The sequence below is a fragment of the Pseudopipra pipra genome, chromosome 3 (assembly GCF_036250125.1).
Source record: "Pseudopipra pipra isolate bDixPip1 chromosome 3, bDixPip1.hap1, whole genome shotgun sequence".
NCBI classification, from domain to species: domain Eukaryota; kingdom Metazoa; phylum Chordata; class Aves; order Passeriformes; family Pipridae; genus Pseudopipra; species Pseudopipra pipra.
The window spans coordinates 87,169,750-87,194,879 of NC_087551.1; the positions used below are offsets into that span (position 1 = coordinate 87,169,750).

Genomic DNA, 25,130 nt, shown 5'->3' on the forward strand with positions numbered 1-25,130 from the left:
CATTCAGTCAGAAGACAGACAGAAAATGCACTTCATGCATTCGAAAGGAAGGAGGCCATCAGGAATTACTTGGCCTATATATCCATATAATCTTCCATAGAGGAGGAAGAAATCTAAGCATCCATTTCTGCTCTGACATTTGCACAGGTACCTAGAGATGCCAGCTGATTCCAGAAACAGAACAGTCTTTTTAGTTTGGTACACAGGAGGGCTAGTCAGCTCCAGCAGAGCTGCATGCTGAGAGACTCGCACCCTCCTACTTCTCATGCTGGTGTTTTGAGAGCTACCTCGTGTATTTCTGCATGACATCATGCTACCCAACCTAAAAACCTTGTTTCCATAGAACACTCAATTTCTTCCTGTTTAGTCTCCCCTCATCCCCATTCCAAACTTTTGGTAGCTTTTTACACTGAATCAATGGAACAAGTACTAGCAAAGCGATTACACTTAGAACAGGCTCTCCCTTTCCTTCCTGGGTTCATTTTGCCAGGCCCTAGACAAGCCCGGCTTATGGTAAAAGGCAAAGTATCCCACAGGCCAGCATGTCTCTCATGAAAATGCTGAGCACTCCCAGTGAACATAATAGAGTGGCTGGCAGTGGAAAGGGAGAGCTAGGACTGCTGTATGGAGTGACGCTGAACCAAACCACGGGATGTTTTTTTTCCTAACCTCAAATAATTGCCTGGATAACTAGCCCTCTCCTCTTCAGCACACAGGACTGCCTATAAATAAACTCATTCCAGGCTAAAGTCACAAGCAGGTCATGCTAAGATGTGCTCAAGTAAGAAGGCACACACAAGACCTAAGGCACTACAGCCTACAAGACTGTTGTAGATGGATAGATCAACCCATCTTGGTTCCAGTTATCTCCCCAAAAAAGAAGGTGTAAGTGGTGAAGATTAAGTTACCAACAGAAGAGACCAGAGTAGGAAAGAAGGTTAATGACACCAGATACCAGGGTCTGACCTGAAACAAGTAGCTCTGTCAGCTGCAAGAGTGAAGCTAGAGAGAGAACATGCTTTTGCTTTAACACCCCCTACACACAGCGTGACTAGTCTATGAATATTTAAGCCTGGTGTTCTGCTTACAATTAGAAGGATAATTAGATAAATAATGTGATCCTTTGCAGTTTGTAAAAACTGTTCACATTCACAGATTTTAAGTGAATGAATATGGAAAATGAAAGATCAAAAAACTAATTTGCATCACATTGGAAGACTTAATAACATCTTCAGAAACTGGGAATGATCACTTTTCTGAAGTCTTGGAGTTAGAAATGAATTGTCTAATTAAAGTCAAGTTAAAAAAAAAGATGCATACAGCTTAGTCTTTGACTCTCACAGTTTCTGTAATAATGAGATTTTTGGTAAGTTACAGATTAAATGAAGTTAAAAATAAATCAAGTTCAAAAATACCAACATTGCATTGCTATCTGCTGAGTCATAACTATATTTAACAGGATGGGCCAAAGACCTGAGACTTGCTAACCCTGTTACCATCAGACCCAGCTGGGAAACGTCCAGGTATCCCCCTTAAAGTGTTAGGAGAGAAATGAAAAAAAGCATGTTAAGAGAGTTGGGGTCTTGCATTAAAGCCAAGACAGACGTGTTGAAAGGAGACTTCAAGCAGTGATAAGTCAATGAACATTTTACTTAGATTTTTGCTAAGCTTCACATCAAAAGAACACCCCAACTCCAACCTGAAGGAACACTGAACATGACCGGGAGTCTTTCTCAGACTGGGGAAGCAGGCCTGATGCCTTACATCCAAACAAGGAAGCTAGGAATTCACAAATTTTCTTCAAAACAGTGAAAATTCCACATTAGAAAAACTGCATTAAAACAATGCATCAGCTATAACTTAATTTGAGCTTAAATAATCTATGTAAATTCCATACAAAAGTAACACAACTAGAATGAATTATATTCTTTTTCAACAGTAAGGATGAGACTGAAACCTGTACTGCTGACAAAAGTTCTAAGAACATCGTATTTCTTACTGCATGTCCGACTAGTAGATAAAATGTGGAAAAGTTATGACAGTAAAGAAAATACCACTATTGTCACCAATATTTTGCATTACATAAAATTGTAACATATAAGCATGCAATGAGATGAGAAAAAATATTTTGGAAGTTTTAAAAAGGAAATACTTAGTTCCCTCACCATTCTATGAATTCGCTCTTACCCTATAAATTATATGGTTGACAGTGGAATTAAGACCCTACATCATGGAAACTATATTCTTAAGGAAGAAAATCTGTTAACAGTATAGTCTATAATAGAATCGTAGAGTCCCAGAATGGTTGAAGCTGGAAGGAACCTCTGGAGGTCATCTGATCCAATCCCTCTGCTCAGGCAGGACCATCTAGAGCCAGTTGGATAGGAGTACACATTTACTTGTGTATGAGAACAAAATCAATCCAACATGAGCTGTTTAAGATGATATGTTAATTCTGATTACAAAAATTAGGATGCTGTAAAAAATGTACTCTTAGGCACAATATGAGTTCATATGAGTAGTGCTAACTCATTTTTAAGAGAAGCAAGGCTGTGTTATAACTTTGATCTTTCAAGAACTCTTAATCAGTTAATGAGTCGTGACTTTCCTTTCCATGAAATCATATCAGCTATCTTGAATCACAAAGTGTTTTTTTAGTGCTCCTAACACTTTCACAATCTTAAGCTTATGTAATTTCCTGGTAGCATAACATATCTGTCTCCACATACTAACAGTAATACAATTATTTATCACTTTCTAAATTTAAAGAAAGTCGTGTGGAAAGGAAAGTAACCTGTCAAAATAAGAAATCATTTCAAAGTCTTTTTGAGTTAACACATATCTGACAGCATTTCCTTTTCAGACATTCAAGTCATCTCATACAGTTTCATTACTAAACTACTGTTACAATTTAGCTTTTATGTTTGGTCCTGTTGTAGCACATTTTCTTCCAGTGCCTCTGTCCATATGATTATTCTTGCAAGTTACTGTCTTTATCACATATTGTCCACAGTTCAGCAAGGAATATAATATAATATCATATGTTAAACATTCTCAATTCTCAGTGACTTAATTTCACAGGAGATATTGAAAAAAAAAACAACAACCAAAAAAACCTCAAAAAAGCAAACAAAACAAACAAAAAACCCCCACAAAAAATCAAACAAAAAAACCCAAAACAAAACCAAACAAAAAAAACCAAACAACAAACCCCCCCAATCCAAAACAACAACAAAAAAACCCACAAACAACAAAAAAAACCCAAACCAAAAAAAACCCAAACTACTGCAATAGAAGACTCAGTTCCCAAAACTCCTTGTTTCCAAATACCACTTTTATCTATAAAATGAATGAGCATTATCTACTCATTCTGTACAAGTTGCTGCTAAATATCAGTCCTAAGCAAGAGAGATAATTTAATGCTGCAATTGTATGTACTATACTACAAGGCAAGTGCATCCACCATAAAGGGTCCTGAGTGCAAGAATTGGAGCTAAAAGGGCACTTCTTCTCTCCAAGTCTTGGCAACCAGTTCCTGTTATTGTATATGCTCCTGGTGAATACTATTATACTTTTTGTTCAATTTCATAGATTAATTTAAACTGGCAGTCATCTAGAATTCTGAACCACTTGCTTAAGAGACAGATCCAATAAGAGGGGGAAAAAAGTGTGCATGGAGTTACAGCACCTTGATGATGCTGTCTGTATTGTTACTTCTCAGAAGTGGTCTAAAGCAAAATATGCATTCAAAAGTATTCGAGTAAATCAACACTGTTCACCATACATTATGAGCATGCACATTTCTTACTAAACGTTCACAGAATTATTAAGACTGGAAAAGACCTTTAAGATCATCAAGTCCAACCATCAACCCAGCACCAGCACCATGTTCACCAATAAAACACGTCCTCAAGTGCTATATCCATAATTTCTTTGCAAACTTCCAGGGATGGTGATTCCACCACACCCTTGAGCAGTCTGTTCTAGTGCTTTACAAACATTTCAGTGAAAAAAATTTTCTAAGCAGAACTCTCATCAGAGTTCACAAAGAAAACTGAGTAAAAAAGGTGAATTGAAGTTCATCAAGGACTTTAACATTAACATTACTACTACAGGTGTATTAATAATTAGCTGTCTAATCCCCAAAATAAAAGATACATTCATTTTCGCGTGAACATTAAAAGCATAATGCCATATTAGGAACTATCAACAAGTTATTCGAGGCCTGTATTGTCATGCCCAATCCCAGAGTATTTTTAGGATTTATTATTTCAAAATAGAATTCTAAGATACTGCAACTAGTCACACTGACTAAATCCAAAAATAACATTATCTCTTACACATGGTTCTGTTAATACACCAATAGCTGTACATCAAGACTTGTTTCTAGAGATTACAGATCATTCTACAAGCTGAAGTTTATTTCATCACTCCAAGTTTATAAATGAGTTTGTGGCATAAAAAATATTGACTTGAGACAGACAAGACTGCAATCAGCAAACTGTATACAGTTATGACTGCACTCAAGTTGACATACAGACCTCCAAGAGAAAAACCCATAGCATGGTCTGTTCCAGCAAAACTAAAGAAGTATTTTTAAAAATTTGTCACTTTATCACCGTTAAGTAAAAAATATTTCACAGCATGATGATAAAAACTGCAGAGTGACTCACATAGAAATGCTAGAGGCCAAAAATCTCTCAGACCCAACTGAAAATAAATGAAAATCAGTGTAATGAAGAAAAAACACCAGACGGTTTCACTGTGAGACAGATCATGAACTATTTTTAGACATAAAATATAAAAACTCAGAGGCAAGGTGGAGGAAGGGTACGATATCTCTATGACATGTTTAAACAACAAAGCTCCAGTATAAACACAGATGTATCAGCACAAACAATCTTTTTGTAGGTACAACTTTAGTTAAGAGGAGAAATGCCTGACAGCATAGCTAAAGCAAACTAGCTTTCACAGAGTGTTAAATCACAAAAGCCAGAAAAAGAAAGACATGATTTATTACAGGGTTGTTTGGGATTTTTTTCACAGTCTGCTGATAAATGACTTTTGAAGCACATGGCACCATTGCTTCAGCTAGAGAAATTATATGCATTTTATAAAGACACTTGAATTCTCTCAGCTCAATCAGCAAAACTGATAAATGATCTTTCAGTCTCTAACTTTATCCTGCAAGATAATAGGGCTACAGTCTATCCTCAGCTGCATGCATTATGCCCAGTACATATCATTGAATTCTAGTTGCATATATCATGGCTGTATATATCCATAGCTATTCTGGTTTTCCAAGCATCTTCAACTGTACTGATTTTGCAACTGTACTTTTGTTCTAAGACTATCAAACATAGATCTCATATGGACTTATATCTGTGTCCTCCTTGTACTCACTTTTAAGAGACTTTTGCTTCAAAAAAAGTGGCCAAGATAAACCAAGACAACATTGCAAAGATTTTAGAAGTCAGCATGTTTGGCAGGGAGTAAGAGACATGTAAACTTTCCTGAAAGTTCCCCAAAGGCTAGAATTACTTAAGGCTCTCTTCAGCTGGTATATTGAACAACCTATGGCAGAATTTGTGTCCAGTTTTTTTTCAAAGGTCATTGAGAAGTATCCAGGTAAATCGCTTCTGCTGAATCTAGAAATCTAATAACACAATAACTTTGTCTACCAACTTCAATATCTATGCCAGTATATGTTTTAGATTTTGTTATCTTATCCAATAAGAAAACTGAAAAATAGTTTTGGCATCCATATCAGATAAAAATAGAAAGGAATTCCCTACAGGAATATATAGCAGAAGTGAAATTGCTTAGATACTGCAGATGCCGTTGTTTTAATCAGAACACTGGAAATGTTTTCCACAGGGCAGGTTAAACCATTAAAAACTGAAGGTACAATTTCAGGGTTTGTTTAAGCTAAGGTCAGGCTGGTCCCAGCCCTGGCAGCGCTATCTTGCTCCTTATCAGCTGTGATTGCTGGAGATCACACAGCCACAGGGATCAGCCACCAGCCTCACTGACCACAGAGGCTGATGCTTATGTGGAGAAAGTGAGATGAGGCTGAGAGCTGGAGCCGAGTGCTGTGAAAGCGAGCTCCTAATTTTATTTTCTTCCAAATAATAATTCAGACTGGACAGACTTCTCCCTTAAAACAAAGGCAGAACGACAAAAATAACAATGAAATACATGTTTTCCAAATTAAGGAAAGTTCTTTATGTTAGAAAAGTAAACTGCCTTTACTATTTTTTCTTTTGGTGCTTCTGTGATTTGCTTAATGCTGCCTTAAGTTTCATCTTGAACTATGAGGCACATGGGTATCCACAGAAACACTGCTGGTCTCCTCCACACTCTTGTTGTGTACAAGTGTCCTTAAAATACACATCTCCCAAAAGCCCCTTCCCTTTATCTGCAAGTGCTTTACAACAAGAACATCATCACTGGGGAAAAAAGGAAAAGAAACAATCTGCTTCATCCAACACTGTCTTACCAATTCAACTGGTACAACACTGCCTCACTAAGCACTGCACTGTTGGGGGAACACACTACAGATCAAAGAATTCCAATTTGTTACAGTCAGTGGCATAATTAAAATAGATTTTCTAACTCTCTGTTCCCTCACAGCCTGCTTTTAATGTAAATACCAGACTTTTTTGCACACGTACTCTTCCCCCTGCCACCTGTCTGTCTTTACCTTTGCTTTCCCAATTATTTCTGCGCAGTAAATTGCATATTAAATTATAGGATGATTCAAGCTCAATATAGAAACTATAATCCATTAATACCTTAATTTTGAATCTTATGAAAAGAACTTAGCATATTTCTTTTGAAATTATGAGGTAGAAATAAGCCCAAATATGCACAAAAACATTCACATGTGTTTATTCTTTAAAAGCATTGTTCTGTCATTTTTCATGGTAAGAGGCCACAGTTTTCTCCTTAGTTATGAAATTAAATAATTGGTATTGTTCTTTCAACAGTAATCACTGTATTGTCCTTCTTTTCAATTTATAAAATACAGTAAGTTTTCAAGTTTCTGGAAATAAACACAAAGTACACTATTTCAGTACCTTTCAAAAAGAATTGGAAAAAAAGACTAAATCACTACAGCTTCTGATCCACTGATGTGAAAGACCTGAAAAAAAACAATCAAGATTTTTACTACATTCAGGCTCCCACACTCAGGAAGCAAATTCCAAAAACAAGGCCCTTTTCTTGAAAATACCCTGCAACCAAAATACCAGACATTTCAGTCTTGGCAGTGTTGGCTCCAACTGCTCAAAAGATCTTAAATAAATACATGAGACAGTAAAGGAAAGGTGGTTTCTTACATAACCATCTAATATTTTAAGAGAGCAAAGGCTAGCAAGACTTTGTGTAAGCACAGATAAAAGCTGGTTTGAATAATTTCAACTACTGCCTCCAAATAGGGGTAACAACCCATTGCCATGTTCAGCCAATGTTTTAAAAGTTTTTGATGAAATCTTTTGGAAACTGGCGATTTTCACATCTATCTATTCTATACTATATTTAAGAAAAATATATCTTAAAAAATATTTTTCAAGAAGACTGTTAAACCTGACTCTGCTGCCCAAAACACATGCCATGTGCAAAATTAATAAAAAATTGTGCCCATGAGGACCTTCACTGACAGCTGAAGTCATATGAAAGGAACTTGGTTTTTTAGTTTGGTGAAGAGGGAGGTCTCAGCAGATACAGCCAGAGAACATACAGCAAAGTAAATAGTTGCAAAGCCACCTAGAGATAGGTGCCATTGGGAAAGCATACTGCTAATCATGAAAGGCTTCTAACAGTGAGCACAGAAACTGCCTCACTTCATGCCAGCTGTGCTTTACAAAATGGAATTCCCTCCACATTTTTTTGCGATTAAAAAGGTTAGCACTAAAAATGAACAGAAACCCCCACATAAATATTCTTTCATCATGAATTTCTGTTCTTAGCAGAAAGAATCCTCCAGCCTGGAATTTACTGAGACAAGTGGGAACAGTATTTCTGCCTCCAGTAACTAGACATCACAAAGAGGTGAAACACTTTCCCTGAAATATGGGCCAGACCACAGCTCTTCTGGCAGCAGTGAGTGACAACATTGCTAGTGGAGCTCAGTAGTCCAAATACAGTCAAAATCCAAGCTCTTTTGTAGTATCTTAGAATGAAAGGGAAGAATTCCTAAAAGAGTCGTGAGAGTGATCCCAAGTGCTGTAACTCAGATCATTTAACAGCCAGCTATGATAATCTCCTCAGTAAATTAATATGGTTTGTCAAGCCAAACAAACTACAAAATAAGAAAGCTGTGACAGTGCCATGAAGATTTGCTAATCATTAACATCCATTTCCAAAACTTCAGAACCTCAGATGAAATCAACTTATTACCTCCTTTATTGGCGCTTTCAGAAGAGGAAAAAACTGGCCCACCAGCCACCCAGAAAAGTGAGAATGAGGAACAGCTGACATCTCATGCATCTCCAGGGAAAGACAGTGAAATTAATTCTTCATAGTGCTATCTACTCTAAGGCAAGTGAATAACAAAGATGAGCTTAAAAGGCTTCATGTCCAGAAGTACTGAATACTGCTGGCAGACCTAATGGAGCTGCTATCAGCACAGAGCCCTGTGCTGCTTTTGTCAGAAAAATCTATACCACACTGGAATATACTACATAGACAGTACATGTTAAACTGTGGAGAAAAAAATATGACTCTACAATTTATTTGTTGAAATAAAAGTAAAACATTATACAATTATGATTATTCTATGATTCTATGGTGTGATTATGACTATATAATTAGACTGTCTGCATAACAGTATTTTCCTGTGAATTTCTTTATGATTCAAAGGCTCAGTTACACTACTTTCCTCAGGGAGAACTTCTATTAAAGTTCACGTAAGCACTGCAATAATTAAGTCACAGTATTTTACTTTTAAAATCACACTTTAATCCAGAAAATATTACTGGATTTACATTAATATTTAACAGTAAATTACATGGAACATAATAAAAGCTATCCATCTCCTATCACAAAACAAAATATGTACAGAACTCTATCACAGAAAGAGACAAAGACCTATAACTAAAATCCAGCATAAATAAATGTAATCAATTTCCCAAGCTGACAGAGCATTGTAAATTATTTACAACATATAAATAGGTGCAACACTATTCCAGGTCCATTGAAAAAAACCAAAATGGCATCACAGAAGAAAAATGGCACAGCATAGCTTTCTATTACCCACACTACGACTGAACGAATGAAATGCAAGAGGAGATGTGCCAAGTTACTTGATACTTGCTAGTCAGCTTAATCAGATACTCTCAATTTCCTGCAGGATGGATAACAAACACTGTTCTGCTTCTTACTGCTCACCACGTCTACTAAAATATTTTCTGAGGGAGAATGATCCTGAAAACTTGTGTGCGTCTAATAACACGCGATGTCTGGAACCACAGTGTAACCGCAACAACAGAAAGTCATTATATATTTAACAAACTGCATTAATTAGGAATAGAATTTACTTTTAATTACATGCATTTCCGTGAAGAAAGGTTAAAAAAGCATGAGCGAGACTATTGCCATGAAGTGTTAGGATTTAATGGAAATTTTTCAGTGCTTGAATGTTATTGAAAATACTTTGAACCCTTCTACTGTTCAGGAAGATATATGTAAGAGGCACTACTTAATTCGACAACAAGTGGACTGAAAATCTTATCTTGGACCTTATTCTCATCAATAATGAGATATTAATTTTCAGTCTGACTATATCTATACATTAGCATGGATATGCTTATTTTATTAATAATCATCTCAGTTGCCTCATCCACCTAAACTTTTTATCCATTAGATATGCATATTTTTAGGGGAAACGGGAAAGATTTTCCCTTTAGCTTTTCCTTAATGAGGACACATGGAAGACAACAACAGGGAAGGAGAGGAACAGGAGAACCGAGACAATTGAAGCCAAACCACCTGCCATCCAGGTTCACCCTTCACCGAAATTCTTTAGCCCCTGCCCGTTACACTGACAATGAAGAAAAACTAGCAATTTTTGACTCCTTTCAAAAAGCTGATAAAATACAGGAAAGAGATAAAGAGAAGAGATAAAATACATGAAGAAAGAACTTAAGATTTCTCTCCTCTTCCATGAAGTTTTAAAAAAAATTTAAAAAAAAAATTGCAACTTTCTCAAGTATTAACTTAATACTCAGCAAAGTATTAACTTCCCTAAGAGTTAACATTCGTAATGTCACAGCTATCAGCCATGGTGTGAATTCCCCATTTTCATTACCTTCACTAATAAACTGCTTTTAAAAGAGGAAAAGAAAACACAGACATTAGTATTCAGGCCTACTAATAGAAGTTGGGAAAAAAATCTTACATTTTTTTATCCTCAACATCACCTCTCAGACTACTTCCAAAAACACTTAGAAATTCTTAGAAATCAATACTTCAAATCATTAATTTTACCTCAAAGTAATATGAATTTTAAATAATCCACCCTTTTGTAATTTATAGCTCCTGTCTGCTCCATTTTTGCCACTGATTTGCTTACTGTTTCAAAATAAAGTCAGCTTGCAACACGCATTTCTTAGCACTACTTAGCTTCTTATTCATAAAGGAAAACTGTTCCACAGTTTTTGTTATTGCCTTGATTTTCTATGTAGCCTCATGTTTCCCTCAAAATCTCATTTATTGAAAAAATGTAAAAATCTGAAAAATTAAGAATGGGTTTTCAAAAGAAATTTTTCTTACTAACAAACTTACATTTTTAGTAAAGATTTTATGGGTGGTACCTAATTTCTCCTGCTCCTCTTCTAAAGGCAATATGGATAATATTGGTAAGGTCCTAATAAAAGAAGAGCACTCCCTATGTCAAGGAATTTTATCTAGTAATTTTTTCTTTAATAGCTAATATCCATGGTATTTAAAAAAGACAATGATTAGTTTAACTTTGCAAAACTACAAAAGCATAACCATTTAGCACTTACAGTACCTAGTAAGTCAGAAAAACTTGGAATCTATCTAGTAATTTAGGATATTTAGCTTCTCTTTCTTTCATCATGCTCCTCTCCCAAAGATCATTTTGTTTTGTGTCTGGGTGCCTCCAATTCCTCTCTTCCTCCTCCTTCCTGGCCTCATGCTACCCACAGTCCATCTTTGCCATGCCCAGGATCCAAGCAAAGGGGAAACCCGAGAGCCAGGTGTATTTTTTAACTAGGCAAGCTGGAGCCAGACCTCTTGCAACAGAAAATACCCAACCTGAAGACATGGGAATATAGTTGCTTCCCTCATCATCACAGGAACACGCTGTACAGAAACCACAGTCCCATGACTCAGAGCACAACACAACCAAGAAGCTCTGAGATGAGCTCCACTGAGTACAGGGAACCTGAAACTGCATTCCTAACTGCTTCTTGGCATTTCCTTGTCCATGAGCAAACTTAAACCCATTCAGTCCCATTATGCCTTACTCTCTTTCACCTTCCTTTTGATTTTTTATGCAGTCTCTGCCTTTCATCCCACCCTATGTCAGAATAGGATATTGCCTACTTTCTCCTCTACAATGAATACCCACCATCCTGTTGCTGCTCAAAAGCAATATGTCAATTCCAGGAAAAAAAAATAACATTCAAAGAAATGGTGACAGTCTTTTTAATCCTGCCAGCGGTAATGAGAGAGAGGACAGCCAACTTCACTGAGGGAAGATTAGCATAATACTTCTTGTCATACCATGAAAGTTATTTGTTTCCTTTGTTTTATAAATATTTATGTATTAACAATAGAGTTTTCAGTATCAAAATCATGATTTGAGAAAGTGATATTCACAATTAACTTACTACCTAGATACTTCCAGATTCCAAAAGAAAAACACACCAAAATCAAAATGCTTCCCACAGAAAAAAAAAAACTGCTACAGATCAAAATGCCTGAAAACAAGATATACTGCTTTCTGTTGTGTCCTTTGAATACACTGCTAAGTTATTCGGTTAATTAGTTAATTCAGTTAATTAGTTAATTCAGTTAATTAGTTAATTCAGTTAATTAGTTAATTCAGTTAATTAGTAGCATTGGGTCTGAACTCTATCACTAAGGATTAAAGTAGTATCTTACTTACCTTGTATCTCTAATGAGAGGTGCACTTCCCAGTTTAAAACAGATCTTTTCCCCTCCACAAGGTGTTTGCCTCAAAGAAAAGCTTTCTGCCAGATCAAATCCTATAAAATATGACACAATATGATAAAATTTAATGGGATTTAAAAACCAGAAGTAAATACTGACTCTTAGCATGCTTGGTGACTTTCTGGAATACAGACTGACAAGCTATTTTGAAAATCAATACTTGAAGACAGAAAAAATTTCAATATTCATTTTAAAAAAACTATTCGTGCAAAATTCACTTGATAGATGACTTTGCTACCTGAGAAATGCATTTGTTATTTCCTTTTATCATCTGAACTGATAAGAATGCGGGATCATTGGGAAAAACTATGGAAATCAGCGTGGTTGCCGAACTTGAAGCAATACTTCCCAAGAACAACACATTCTGATTTTAATCCCACTTTCCTAACAACGGCAGCAGCTTTTGGAGCTTGGGGGTGGCATTCTGTCCTGTCTTTTCAATTTTAAAGCCAGTTTCAATCAGACTATGATTACATCCACTACTAGCCAATTAATATAGACACTAGCTCAGTCATTTACCTGAAACACCACGACTGTCTCTGCTGATTTGTTTGAGATGACGGACAGCTGTTTTCATTAAAGGACACACAGCACCTGCAAGAGAACACAGTTTAAAACAGAACACATCATAAAATGCTATCAAAATAAAATTAATCGTAAAAAACTATCATGATAGTGATATTAATATTAACAGGAATGTTTCTTTTTGTTTCTTTAGGATATGAAAAGCAGCTATAAAACAAATTACAACACCTAAATAGGAGCAATGATATTTCAGATTCTATACTACACTTACAAGAATATGAGCAGATACAAGTTTTACCTCATTTTAATTCAGCTGCTTCTGGTTAAAGTTCATATGAACTATACAACCAGAAGAAAAACACTAAACTGTTACCACACCGTTTCCATCTACAACACTCTATAAAGCAATAACATCTGTTCTAAGTTCTTTTTGAATTTCTGACTATATTGTTAGAAAATATTTTTCCCCTATTAATTAATATGAAAAAATAAAGCATAGATGCTTGACTACTATGAAAATAATCTATTGTTAATACAGGGAACAGTAGGTAATTTCAAAATGTGGATTAACAAAGCTATAATCATATCCTGTAACAAACAATGCCAACAATACTTATATTTACAAAAAAATGGTTGAAAATTAAGTAGGGGAGTAAATCTGAACCAAAGTATTTTGGTAAACAAGTAGAATATTCTAAATTGTGGAACATGGTAAACTGAGGTTAAATCTAATGGAACGCTTAGATTGAAAACTGTATTATTAATATACAATATCTTAGTTCTTTACTTTTTTTAACAGACACATAGGAATGCCCACTTTTAAGAAGCAAATACAGAAAAATGTCATAGGTGCATAGGTAATAAATAGGGCTCGCTCTTCAACAAGTTTTGCAAAGAGCCCTGCTAAATCCTAATAAAACCAGCAAATGAGCGATGATATTTGGCCTATGAGCTTATCAAGCACAGAGCTCTGTGAGCTAATGAAACTAAAAAGATGTCCAAGGTATATCTGCAGTTGCTGAACAGCGAAGGTCGAGAGGCTTTCTCAAGTGTCAGTTCAATGAAAAGAGTAAGGAGTGCCCTACCATTAACCTGAAAATTATCTATATTTAAGTGTTTCATAACAGCATCCAGACAACCACTGGCATTCAAAATAGCTGTATTTGTAATCTTAAAGCATGATATTTGTCATTCATTCTGTAGTTATGCAGAAAGCATAGTATCCTTCAAAACTCTTGAGTGCTATTAAATATATTTCATTATTTGGTCAGCATTAAGAAGAGCTAATTGGAAATAACTAGTAAAAGTGAAACTAGGTTATATAATACAGACATAAGGACACCTCCCGATTATATGGTTAATGAAAGCTATGTCATTGTTTAAAGAACGAACCGGGTGACACTTTTTTTTTGGTAAGATTCATTAAGTTCCATGTCCTTCACAGCCACAATTACAATTACAAGTAACAATCTACAATTACAAATAACATCACAGATAAATTAGTTTACTTCTAGGGAATAAATTCTTTCTTTCCTTCAAATAGATACATAAATACAGGTATATACATGATTTTTCTTATACTGATAGATATAGTTTCATGATGAATTAGATAAAGCATATGAATTAAAAAACATAAATTCCCTTTCCCTATAAAGGATGCAGAATTGTAATGAATATTCATGTTGAAATCTCTGAAATTAAATCTTTCACCATTCTTAGTTTGCAGGGAATTTTATGTAGTGTGAAAAGCATTCACTGGATTTACATAGTAACATAGCAATTTCAATACACCATTTGATATATACACACAGTATGGGACAGAAACAGGTTCACCTTAGATACCCTTTAGTCTACAAACCTCAATCGTCAACCAGATATAAAGATTATTAAACTACAGACTTCTATATACTGCCACTCTAAAACAAGGAACGCAGTTATGGTAGATTTATGTAAGTATAGCTCTAACAAATATGTTGGTGTAAAGGAAGCCATTTTTAACTGAAGCCACAATAGCACATCAGACATACATTGACAGAAATTTTTCTTATATCTACATGTTTTCTAACCACGTTTTTTTTCAATATATAGATAAAGACTACAGGGCAAATTCCCTTTTTGGTTAAATTCTTGACAGTACTTAAAATAAGAGCAGACAGATATTACTTACTGCTGATTTTACCCTAAACTGGTGTAGTAATCTCTAGAGAACCTGGGACACAAGTGTGCTTTGTTTTTTTTCAGCATTGACTTACATGAGGATTTAGTGTGAAAGACTAGGAATTTTTAGCTTATTCCCCACAGCCACTTTCTTCCAAGTCCAAATATAGACTCAAGTCTTAATTTTTGTGTTCTTCAGATAATAGCAATGATTCCTCACATGCCACAGACTGTGGACCTATTTTTATCAGTGGCATAACAGTCACAGCATAGACAGGCCATTTGAGTGTTAGATATTTGGTTATATTCCACATCCCCCAAAGAACTGAAAGGGTTACCATGAATCTTCTATCTCATACTGTTGATGTACTCCTTTAGTCCAATGCTGTTCTTTTTACCAGAGAGCTAAGGCAAAACTCTCAAATAAGACCAAACCCTCTCCATACCAAGACTGACGACTTTCATTGCTATAGATTGATGAAAATTCTTTCAAAGTTACAGCTTGTACAGTTAACCTCTTCCACAATTTTTAGTACTGCTGGAAGGTCCTTAAATTTTCTTTAGCCTAAGACAAACCAGACAGTTTTCCCATTCAGCCTGTGGGTAGCTGAATGAGAATGTCTATGTGAAGATACTCAGGAAAGGAAAAGAAACAGGCAAACCCTTACTGCTAATCCAGATATGGAAACCATGAACCTATCTGCCCTGTTAGAATACATTATTATAAAATTAATGAAATAGTAAAAAGAACGAGCTTACATTTATACACTAGATTACTCTGCACATGGTAAAACTGCATCTGTGTGGACTGAACTAAAAATTTCATATTAAAACAGTGATATCAAAGGTCAAGGTAACGTATCTATAAATTAACGAGTTCACCTATCCATAAGACAAATTAGACCTTGATATTTATAAATCAATGAGTTCTACATATGAGTCTATTAATATAAAATCAACCTCATCATTTTGAAAATATGTATTTATGCGGACCAAGCAGATACATCACAGACCACTGATCTTCTGTCTTTCCAGTAAAACAATAGTAAGAATTTTTTGTTTGTTTTCTAACCGAATTATGAAAAACAAAAAAAAAGGGCATTGCATCTAAACATATCTGCTGCAACATGCAATGACATATTCCTAATTCCTGGAATAATCAGGACACCTGTTGAAGGACACTGCAACTTCCATCTAAGCACTACGCTCAGCTTTCCATTCCAAGCAAACGAGGACAGAGGAACTCTGGAGCATGCTTCAGTCTCTCTTAAAGACATCTCTTGTGTGCACTTCCTGATTATGAACCGTAACTTCCAATAAGCACTCTTGGCTTTTCCAGATCAAATGTAACCTGTAATGGCTAGATTCACTTTGCAAGTACCTACATGCTACTTTACAATTAAATTTTATGTTCAGCTGAAGTTTTCAGCTGCCATCTAACACCACTGAAATGCACATTGCAAGGGCACTGAAGTTTCCATCAGTAAGCATGACCAGCCTAATGAATGTGGCCAAACAGCAAAGCCCTAATATCCCATCATCCTATGTCGACTCAAGCTTCAGACACAAACACATATTAGCCAAGATTTGTCTCACACTTACTGGACAAAGCTTCATAAATATACAGACATAGAGATCATCTTCAGAGTTTGCAACACATATGCAAATATCAGCAACAACATCCAATGAGTCCACCCCAAAGGTATTTGTACTAAAGTTAAGCAGACTCAGCTGACCTGCTTTCAAATAAGGTCAAGAATTCAGAAATCCTACATACCTGTAGCCTCAAGTATAGAGGCACCAGGAAATGAGATGTGAATTTTTTTTTTTACTCCTTTTTTACTCTGTAAACTAGATCATGTTACATTACAACATATGTGTTTATTAAGACAAGGGTGGGAAAAAGCATGATGGAGACATGATAAAGAAGTCAACTTAAGTCTGGTGACTATTTATATGGTTATGAAAGTAACAAACAGCTTTGGCAGACAGAATTAAGAAATCCCAACTAATGGAGTTCAAGGGTTAGGATACTCATACTAGACCCTGGGAAACTCTATTCTCCCATAAGGAAGAGTAGGTAGTGAAAAACAGGACTTCATATTATTTGAGACAGGCAGCATGGCTTCATCAAGGGCTAGTCTTCATGACCAACCTAGTGGCTTTCTACAATAGAGTGACTACATCTGTGGACAAGGGAAGAGCTATGGATGTTATCTGGACTTCTGCAGGGCCTTTGACATAGTCCCTACAACATCTCTAAGTTGGAGAGATAGGGATTTGATTAGTGGACTGCTTGGTGGATGAAGAACTGGTTGGACAGTCACATTCAGAGGATAGTGGTCAACTGCTCAATGTCCAGATGGACATCAGTAACAAATGGTATCCCTCAGGGGTCTGTATTGGGACTAGTGTTATTTAATGTCTTCATCAATGACATAGTGGGATCCAGTGCATGCTCGTCAAGTTTGCAGATTACACCAAGCTGAGTGGTGCAGTTGACACACCTGAAGGACAGGATGTCATCCAGAGGGACTTGGAGAAGCTCAACAAGTGGGCCCTTGGGAATCTCAGGAGGTTCAACAAGGTCAAGTGCAAGGTGCTGCACAATGGGTCAGGGCAATGCCCAGTATCAAAACAGGCTGTGGGATGAAGCAATTGAGAGCAGTCATGACAGGGAGGCTTTGCGAATACTTGTGAATGAAAAGCTGAAGATGAACTGACAGTGTGTGCTCATAGTCAAGAAAGCCAATTGTATTCTGGGCTGCATCAAAAGAAGCATGGCCAGCAGGTCGAAGGAGAGGATTCTGCCCCTCAGCTCTCATGAGACCCTCCCACCTGGAGGACTGCATTCAGTTCTGTGGCCCCACCATAAGAGCGACATGGACCTGCTGGAGCAGATGCAAAGGCCACAGAAATGATCAGAGGGCTGGAGCACCTCTCCTGTGAAGACAGGCCAAGAAAGTTGGGGTCATTCAGCCTTGAGAAGAGAAGGCTCCAGGGTGACCTTACTGCAGCCTTTCAGTACTTAAAGGGTACTTGTAAGAAAGATGGGGACAGACTTTCTATAAGGGTTATCCTGTTGTGACAGGATAAAGGGTAATAGTTTTAAACTAAAAGAGGTTAGCCTTAGACTAGACTTCATGAGAAGGGTGGTGAAACACTAGAATAGGTTGCCCAGAGAGGTGGTAAATGCTCCATCCCTGGAAATATTCAAGGTCAGGGTGGATGGGAATATCAGAAATACAAATATATGAGAGGTACTGTAGAGTCATTATCTTGATTTTGAGAAGTATCTAGCCATACTGAAAACATTAAAACCAAAAAAGCTGAACAGATTTGCATACTTGAAACCACTCTGTATTTGGGCTAAAGTGCCTATCCAAAATTATAATCTAGAGCCTATACTTTTCACAACGGATTCCATGTCAAAAGGCAATGGAAATTCACCATGCCTGACAGTCCCAGGACTTTGCTTATACTACATTTTTCATGGGTTAGCAAGTGACTTTAAAAACAGTAATTGTAAAACAAAGTTGAAAAAGAAGCAATGATCTGGGAATGAGACAGAGTATTAATATTCTTAATATAGAGCATTCTGGAATGATTAAATTAGAACTTCATGTGTCACTACAGCTCATATCCACTCTCAAAACCCAAATATTCCCAATAAGTTGACGACATGAACAAAATATTCTTGAAGTCAGATCAAAAACAGGATTGTGGAAAACTTCTGAACCCTCTCCCTCAGAGTTGCTATATTCTGTCATGAGAAGTGAGTGTTTCCTTCTGATGAACATTCAGCATAGCAAAGCTTCTGGATAGGCAAGAACTGAAAGAAATCCTTGCTGTGAATCTAACGGTTATTGGGACACTCAGAGCCTAAGGAGGACTGCTCTGAGATGATCCAGCATACTCTGTCACACTGACCTTTTTTCCAGTACTGGTAGTTATTTATTACAATATTGACCCAAAGAATAAGTATATTTGGCATGCCAGCTCAGAAAGCTCTCCCCTACATATATACACAAGTAAATCCTTTCCCTAACATACTTCTTTCCCTCATCACCCTTAAATTAACTCTAATTCACACTTTTTCATGAATTTCAAAGCCATTCCTTTAGAATCAAGTAGATCAGGTGATAAATTTCAGGATGTAAATACAATAATCCCAGATTGTCTCCAAATTTGCTTTACTGGAAAGGCTTTAATATAAGCACAGTGAGAAATAAATGCTATGCATATGTTATTGAAGGATTGTCTAGGCAGATACTGAGGGACAGATGCTGATCCAAACAGAATTGGTGCATAGGAGAGAACAAAGACAAAAGAAAGAATGACTTAGAGTGTCTTAATGCAAGATAGGAGGAGGAAAAAAAAAAAGAGGTTAGCTATTCCTCTCTTCTTGAAGTGAGCATATTTCCAATTTGTAACAGATTCATCTGCATATAAATTATCAAACTGTAGCAAGACTACTTTGCAACACAGAGTATTCGTGTCAGCTGAGCAGGGCAGATTAACAAAAGGTTTGCAGAAAGATCTGTATTCGTTTTACTGCTGCTCCATTACGGGGTTCGTTCTTTCTCAACTCCTGCTTACTGGTCTACAAGTTGTATTTCTTTTTTGGACAGTAACCATACCTACAGACTCTAGAAGAGTCTCTTTCCCATTATCAACTTAAGGCTTCACTCTGAGCCTATTCCCTGCTGTTGGCAGAGCTGCTCAAGCTGGCAGCTATCTACTTGTTATTCCTCACCATCTGCCTGTATCTCCACAAACTGCAGAAGCATCTCTCAATTGCACACCATCAGCTATTCGCAGGAGAAGTTCAATCTCTCTTCTTCTTCCTAGTGGTTCAATTGGACCCATATTTGATCCATTTGTGACAATCAGGTTAAGGAAAACTGCAACTTCACTCCCTAGGCACTAACTTCTAACAGAATGTAATGCAGAGTTCAGATTCGCTGTATATTAGCAGTTCAATGTACCTGTCACATATGTCCAACATTTACTAAGACATATTTTCTTTATGGGGAAAAAAAAAGAATATAGAAGAAAAGAGAAAATTCTTCCTGGAATTTTGTTTTAACATTTTTCAAGTTTCCATTTATTCATTTATGTTGTTAGGGAACCTTCTGCACTCACACGATTTTAGCACTTTTAAAAAATTCCCTTCTGCAACTAACCAGCTAGCAGTGACAGAAAATACAACCTCTTTTGCTTTTTTCAGACAGTTGAATAGAATGATTTTACAGCTATGATGTAGGTTTGTTCTCTCACAGGGGTTAAGAATAATTCATCAGTAGAGCACTTAGCCTTGCTGCCCTAAAAATATAAGGGAAAGAAATCTTTGACTTAAATTCAGACTCTTCACAATGCATTACTCTTACCTGAGAGCCCACACATTACACTTATTATTTATTCAATATTACTACTTATAGTTTCCAGGAGTAGTAAAAGGATCATTATCCTAGTCACTGATTTTTTGAATTTCTTGGGCCTGAGTTTCGAATGTGCTATTGAAATTCAAAGTTTTTGTGTATGTTTAGCTTCTATTATCTTTCATCAGATTTCTGGAAAAAACAGCATTACTGAAAGTTAAGTTAATTTTTGAAAAAAAGTACTTCATTTAAATAACAATAAGCATGTTCTTCTTGCCAGTAAATGTAAGAAATTTATAGAAAGTTGAGGTATGTGTGGAGGCTGAGCAATTCCAGAAAACTGACATTCCTCATGTGAGAAGTACACATGATGTGCCTTTAAGACAGAATTTACCACACCCTGGAGAGTTACTGTAGAGTTTAAGTGAAAATTCTAGATAACATGTGGACAGAGAAAGAACAAAACAAAGAAGTATGAGAAAATTTGCAGAATATGGGTAACAGCTTTTAAGTTAGAAAATATCACTATATTCCTTTTCCCCACTAGGCACAAGGTTTTGTCTAAGATAGATACAGATAGATACAGATCTTTGAAGTATTCTTTAGGTCAGTGTGATAACTAGTCTGCTATAATAAAGCCACGTGACTTTGTTCACAAAAGTTTCGCAAACTTTGATTTATAATCTTGGTTTGTATGGTACGGAAAAAAAGGACAAAACAAAACTCCTAGGATCTACAACTGCCTCCAAGCACGATTCTTCCAAGCACAGGAAGGCTATTTTGAAACTGCTTCTAACCTAGGACATTCTACAAAAAAAGATTTACATTATCTTGTATAATTTTATCTCCTCATACTGTTTATTTTCCATGTGCTGTTGCTATCTGTTAGAAATTTTTCAGTCCTGAGATTTATGCCTTTGGTCTGTGATGGGGAAGAAAAGTGGAAGTACCTGTCTGGTCACTCACAGCCACGGAAGTAGAAACAGGAAGGAGGAGGAAGACTGCCATACAAAGCCAAATTATGCAGGATCCAATGTAGTTCATCTCCCCCTGAACACATATGAACAATCAGCTACAAATCTGAAACAGAAAATAAGCATTTTTAGAACAGTTTAATCTTATTCTTTTCGCCTTACTCCATCAGAAAACTGCAAACAAAATTTCTTAACTGTGAAGAGAAAGTTGCTAGCAACACTCAAGTGTATAATTTATCTGCTTAAGGAGCTACAAAAAGTCTTATGTCAATTTAGAAACAAATGACAAATGTACCCCTTTTTAGTTCTTTATTGAACTTCAAAGTAACACCTTAGAAAAACTAACTCAGATATATTAGTTGTAAAGGCCCTGATTTTCCATTTAATTAGTGATTAATAATTTTATATTTCTCCCCAAATTATTTTTCAGTTTTCAATATATTAGCTAAACTATTTGGTGTCACAACACTTCCAGTGACTTTGAAGACTACTACTGCTGAAGTAGTCTTCAAATTGAACAAAGAACAACATGCAGTTGGTTCAGTTTAAGCACAACAGAAACCAAAATATGCTGTTTCTCTACCTTGCAAAATATGCAAGCAGCCTATATTTAATTGCCACTTAAAATCTCACAAATGTACAATCTGGCTTCAAGAACATAGCTTTTATTGTTCAGCTTTTCTTCTAAGTCAACTGCAATGCATAGATACACGCAGATTTAATGACACACAGAAAATGGCAAATATTATTCTAATCTAATTCTAATCTAATCATTTTCTGTAAGAAAAGCAAAACACATAACTAAGATGCAATTTTTATAATTATTTTCACAGGGCACCTTATTCATCATCAGAGCTATTCTGTCAGGCACATGCACTGACAGCAACTACACCATCATTAACTTTTCCAGCCTCCCCACCAGCAGCGAAGCCAATATATGTTCAAATAACATTATCATTTAATTTCCTGCACCTGCTTTGCAAGCAGGCATCGGGAATTCACTAGAGCTGCCGCTTCAGAGGACTCGTTTTTTTGAAGGGCTCTAACAACCAGCATCACCAACCCCTTGCTGCCGCCGCACCTCCAGGCTTGGTGCCCTCCCTCCGGGGGCTCCGGGAGGCTCCGCTCCCTCGCTCGACCGGCGCTCCGGAGCCCACGGGGCGCCTGCGGAGCGACCCGAGCCCTCGGCAGCTCAGATTTTAACTCGGCAGTGCCGGCAGCTTCATTTCTCTCGGATCGAGCCGGGTTTGCCGGAGGGAAGGTCCAGCACTCCAGGCGGAAAGGCAAGCGGACAGCTTGGGCGGCGGGCTGGGCGAGGAGCCCGAGCAGCGCCCCCGCCCCGCAGCCGGAGCTCGCTCTCTGAGCTCTCGGCTCCGCGCCCCCGGCCCCGCTGTCGGGCCCCCCCGCCGCCCCCGCCCCGTCTCCCCGACCCTCCTGCGGCGCCGGGAGCGGCCGGCCCGGGCGAGCCGAGCGAGGGGCAGCGCCCGCCGGCGCTTCCTATGCGGCCCCGGGGCGGAGCGGAGCCAGGATCCCGCTCGGGCCGGCGGCGCCGGCGGGCGGGGGAGCCCCGGTGCCGCCGGGCGCTGCCGGGGGGCCGCGCCGGCACCTGCACGGGGCCGCAGGTGAGGGGCCGCCGCGGGCGGGAGCGGGCCGGGGTCGGCGGCGCTGGTGCCAGCCCGGCGGGACGCGCCCCTCGGCATCCCCGGCTCTGCCCCGCAGCTGCTGCGCGGCGCCGTGCCCCCTCCTCGGAGGGCACTCGCTGCCGCAGCTCACTCACCGGCGTGTTCGACTAACTGCGTGCAGGCCACCCGGTACGCGAGCTAATTACAAGGGCACACACTGATAGGTAGGTTTTTAAATGTAAATACATGCACAGTCAGAACTGTGGCAATTTGCAACAGTTTAATCAGTTTTGTAAATTACTGCTAATTTAATGGGGCTGTTTCTATTAGCATATCTCTGCATATACCTATAGTCACCCACTAACATATACAATGTATTTACAGAGTCATGAGAAGCATACTATAGCATAGGCTGATTGCAGTGCATTAAAAACTTACAGTGTACATCATGTTTATCCAAAACATAGTTAATATTAGCAGTGATAAACTTAAATGGTTATTTTGGAAAACAAAACCCCACAAACAAAACCACCACAAAACAAGCCAGGAATAGTGTAGTATGTGTGTATGTGTGCACATGTGATATGTTTAGAGAATTGACTACAAATAATGAGTTGCTTACCTTTAATGTTTATATTATTCTGTCCCCCGGAAGCACTGAAAATGCCTGTACAGAGCTGCTGTAGTGCTGAGGAGTTGCTGGAGTAAGTCTCCAAGAGTGGTAGAGGGGGATGCAGCTCTGTCCTTATTAGTCTCATGCAGTGTGACCCTCCCACTCAGTGAGCAAGAATACTCTGCAAGAAAGGCCAAACAGCCACCCAGACACAGATTCTACATAATCATATGTGTATATCCCAAGACAGGTAACAATGTAAGAAATGTTTTTTTTAATTCTTCCTACTACCTCCCCAAAAAAACCAGTGCACCACAGTTCCATAAATTAGACTGCCATGGGATGAATGCATGAATGAAAGAGTATCTGGTTTCTAGTTGTAAAGAATCAATTATGTACATTAGCACACTGGAAGAAACTAGCTTTTATCCTTTAAGTGTAAGCATACGCCATTAATTTTATATACTTGATCATAAATTTAAAAATCAGCCACTTAAGAAACCAAGAGAGTACACCTGTTTATGGCACTGATGCTGCAATGCTCAGCGAATTACTGACATTTGCTTTGCCTTTTAAAATCTATAATTTACAAACCTGAGTGTTCTTACACTTGTAATATTGTCTGTCTGTGATGAAACAGTGAGACTGAGCGCTGCCACTGGCTCTTATCTGAATGTGCCAAACTGCACTTTTGTCAGGTTCTCCAAGTGTGCTTGTGGCAGTTTTCTGAATTGCATTTTAAAGATGTAAACCAGATAGAAGGACGGAGAGGACTGGAATGACTAGAAATAGATACACAGAAGACAGAGAGTAGGGCTTTAAGTAAACATATCTCATTTATGCATATCCAAGACATATTTTAGCTTTTTCTAGTAGAATCGTTCTGACAGGGGAAAAAAACTGAAGATGGTCATATGAGAATTTATCAGCTTAACATCAATTTAGCCAAATGTTCTTCAGGTCAGAAAATTCATAGGATAAACTTTTTTCCACTCCCAATCCCCATATCCCAAACCCTCCTACACACCCACCAGATTTTGGAAAGTGTTTCCTCATTTCAATTGAGATAGCTAGCCAGGATAACCAACAAATCACATGGAAAGACATAATTATCTTTCTGGTTTGAATTTCAAAACAGTTGTTGTTCTTCCCAACTTAGAATCACAAGAGAAAGATGAAATTGCAGCTTACATACACATCTGCTGGGGTGCTTTATTTCACAGCTTTGCCACAGACTTGTGGTGTAACTTTAGGCAAGTCACACTTCTTGCTTGCTCATTCTGTAAATTATAGAAAGTAAAGCTGTCTTACCTCACAGAGTGAGGGGCAAGAGCCCAATCCCACAGCTGAAAAATCATCAGAGCACTTTCCTTCCCCTTCAGACTGTTCACTTGATAAAGGCTTCAGTGTTGAGCCCTAATTCTGTGTTTCAAGCAGAGTTGTGAGATCCTCAGTTGAAAGACCTTTTGTAAAAGCTCTGCCCCTAGTGAAAGGCATAATCATTTTTGATTTGAAAGGAACTGTATTTCTCATTGCTCTTTCAAGCTACAAAATTCTAAAAAATATTTTTTTTTACTTAATTTACATGTCCTAATTACCTGGATTCATCTGTGTTACATGAATATAAATGGTCTCATTAATTTCAATCACTGTAAGT

The 25,130-nt window shown here is 37.6% G+C and overlaps 1 protein-coding gene across 7 annotated transcripts in view; it reads right to left on the minus strand.

The window, feature by feature from the left end:
* COL19A1 (collagen type XIX alpha 1 chain) overlaps positions 1 to 23,691 on the minus strand; it is a 189,124-nt gene extending 165,433 nt beyond the window's left edge. For 3 of the 7 annotated variants that reach the window (XM_064650213.1, XM_064650214.1, XM_064650215.1), the window contains exons 1-4: positions 23,483 to 23,691; positions 21,215 to 21,344; positions 12,721 to 12,795; positions 12,137 to 12,236 (exon numbers count right to left, since the gene is read on the minus strand). In XM_064650213.1, the coding sequence (XP_064506283.1) occupies positions 12,137 to 12,236; positions 12,721 to 12,795; positions 21,215 to 21,308 (269 nt within the window). In that variant the 5' untranslated portion in view covers positions 21,309 to 21,344; positions 23,483 to 23,691. Of the gene's footprint in view, positions 1 to 12,136; positions 12,237 to 12,720; positions 12,796 to 21,214; positions 21,345 to 22,319; positions 22,448 to 23,482 lie in introns of those variants that run through there. The other 4 variants (XM_064650211.1, XM_064650212.1, XM_064650209.1 and 1 more) reach the window with 3 other exon arrangements.
* Between the last annotated feature and the right edge of the window lie 1,439 nt (positions 23,692 to 25,130).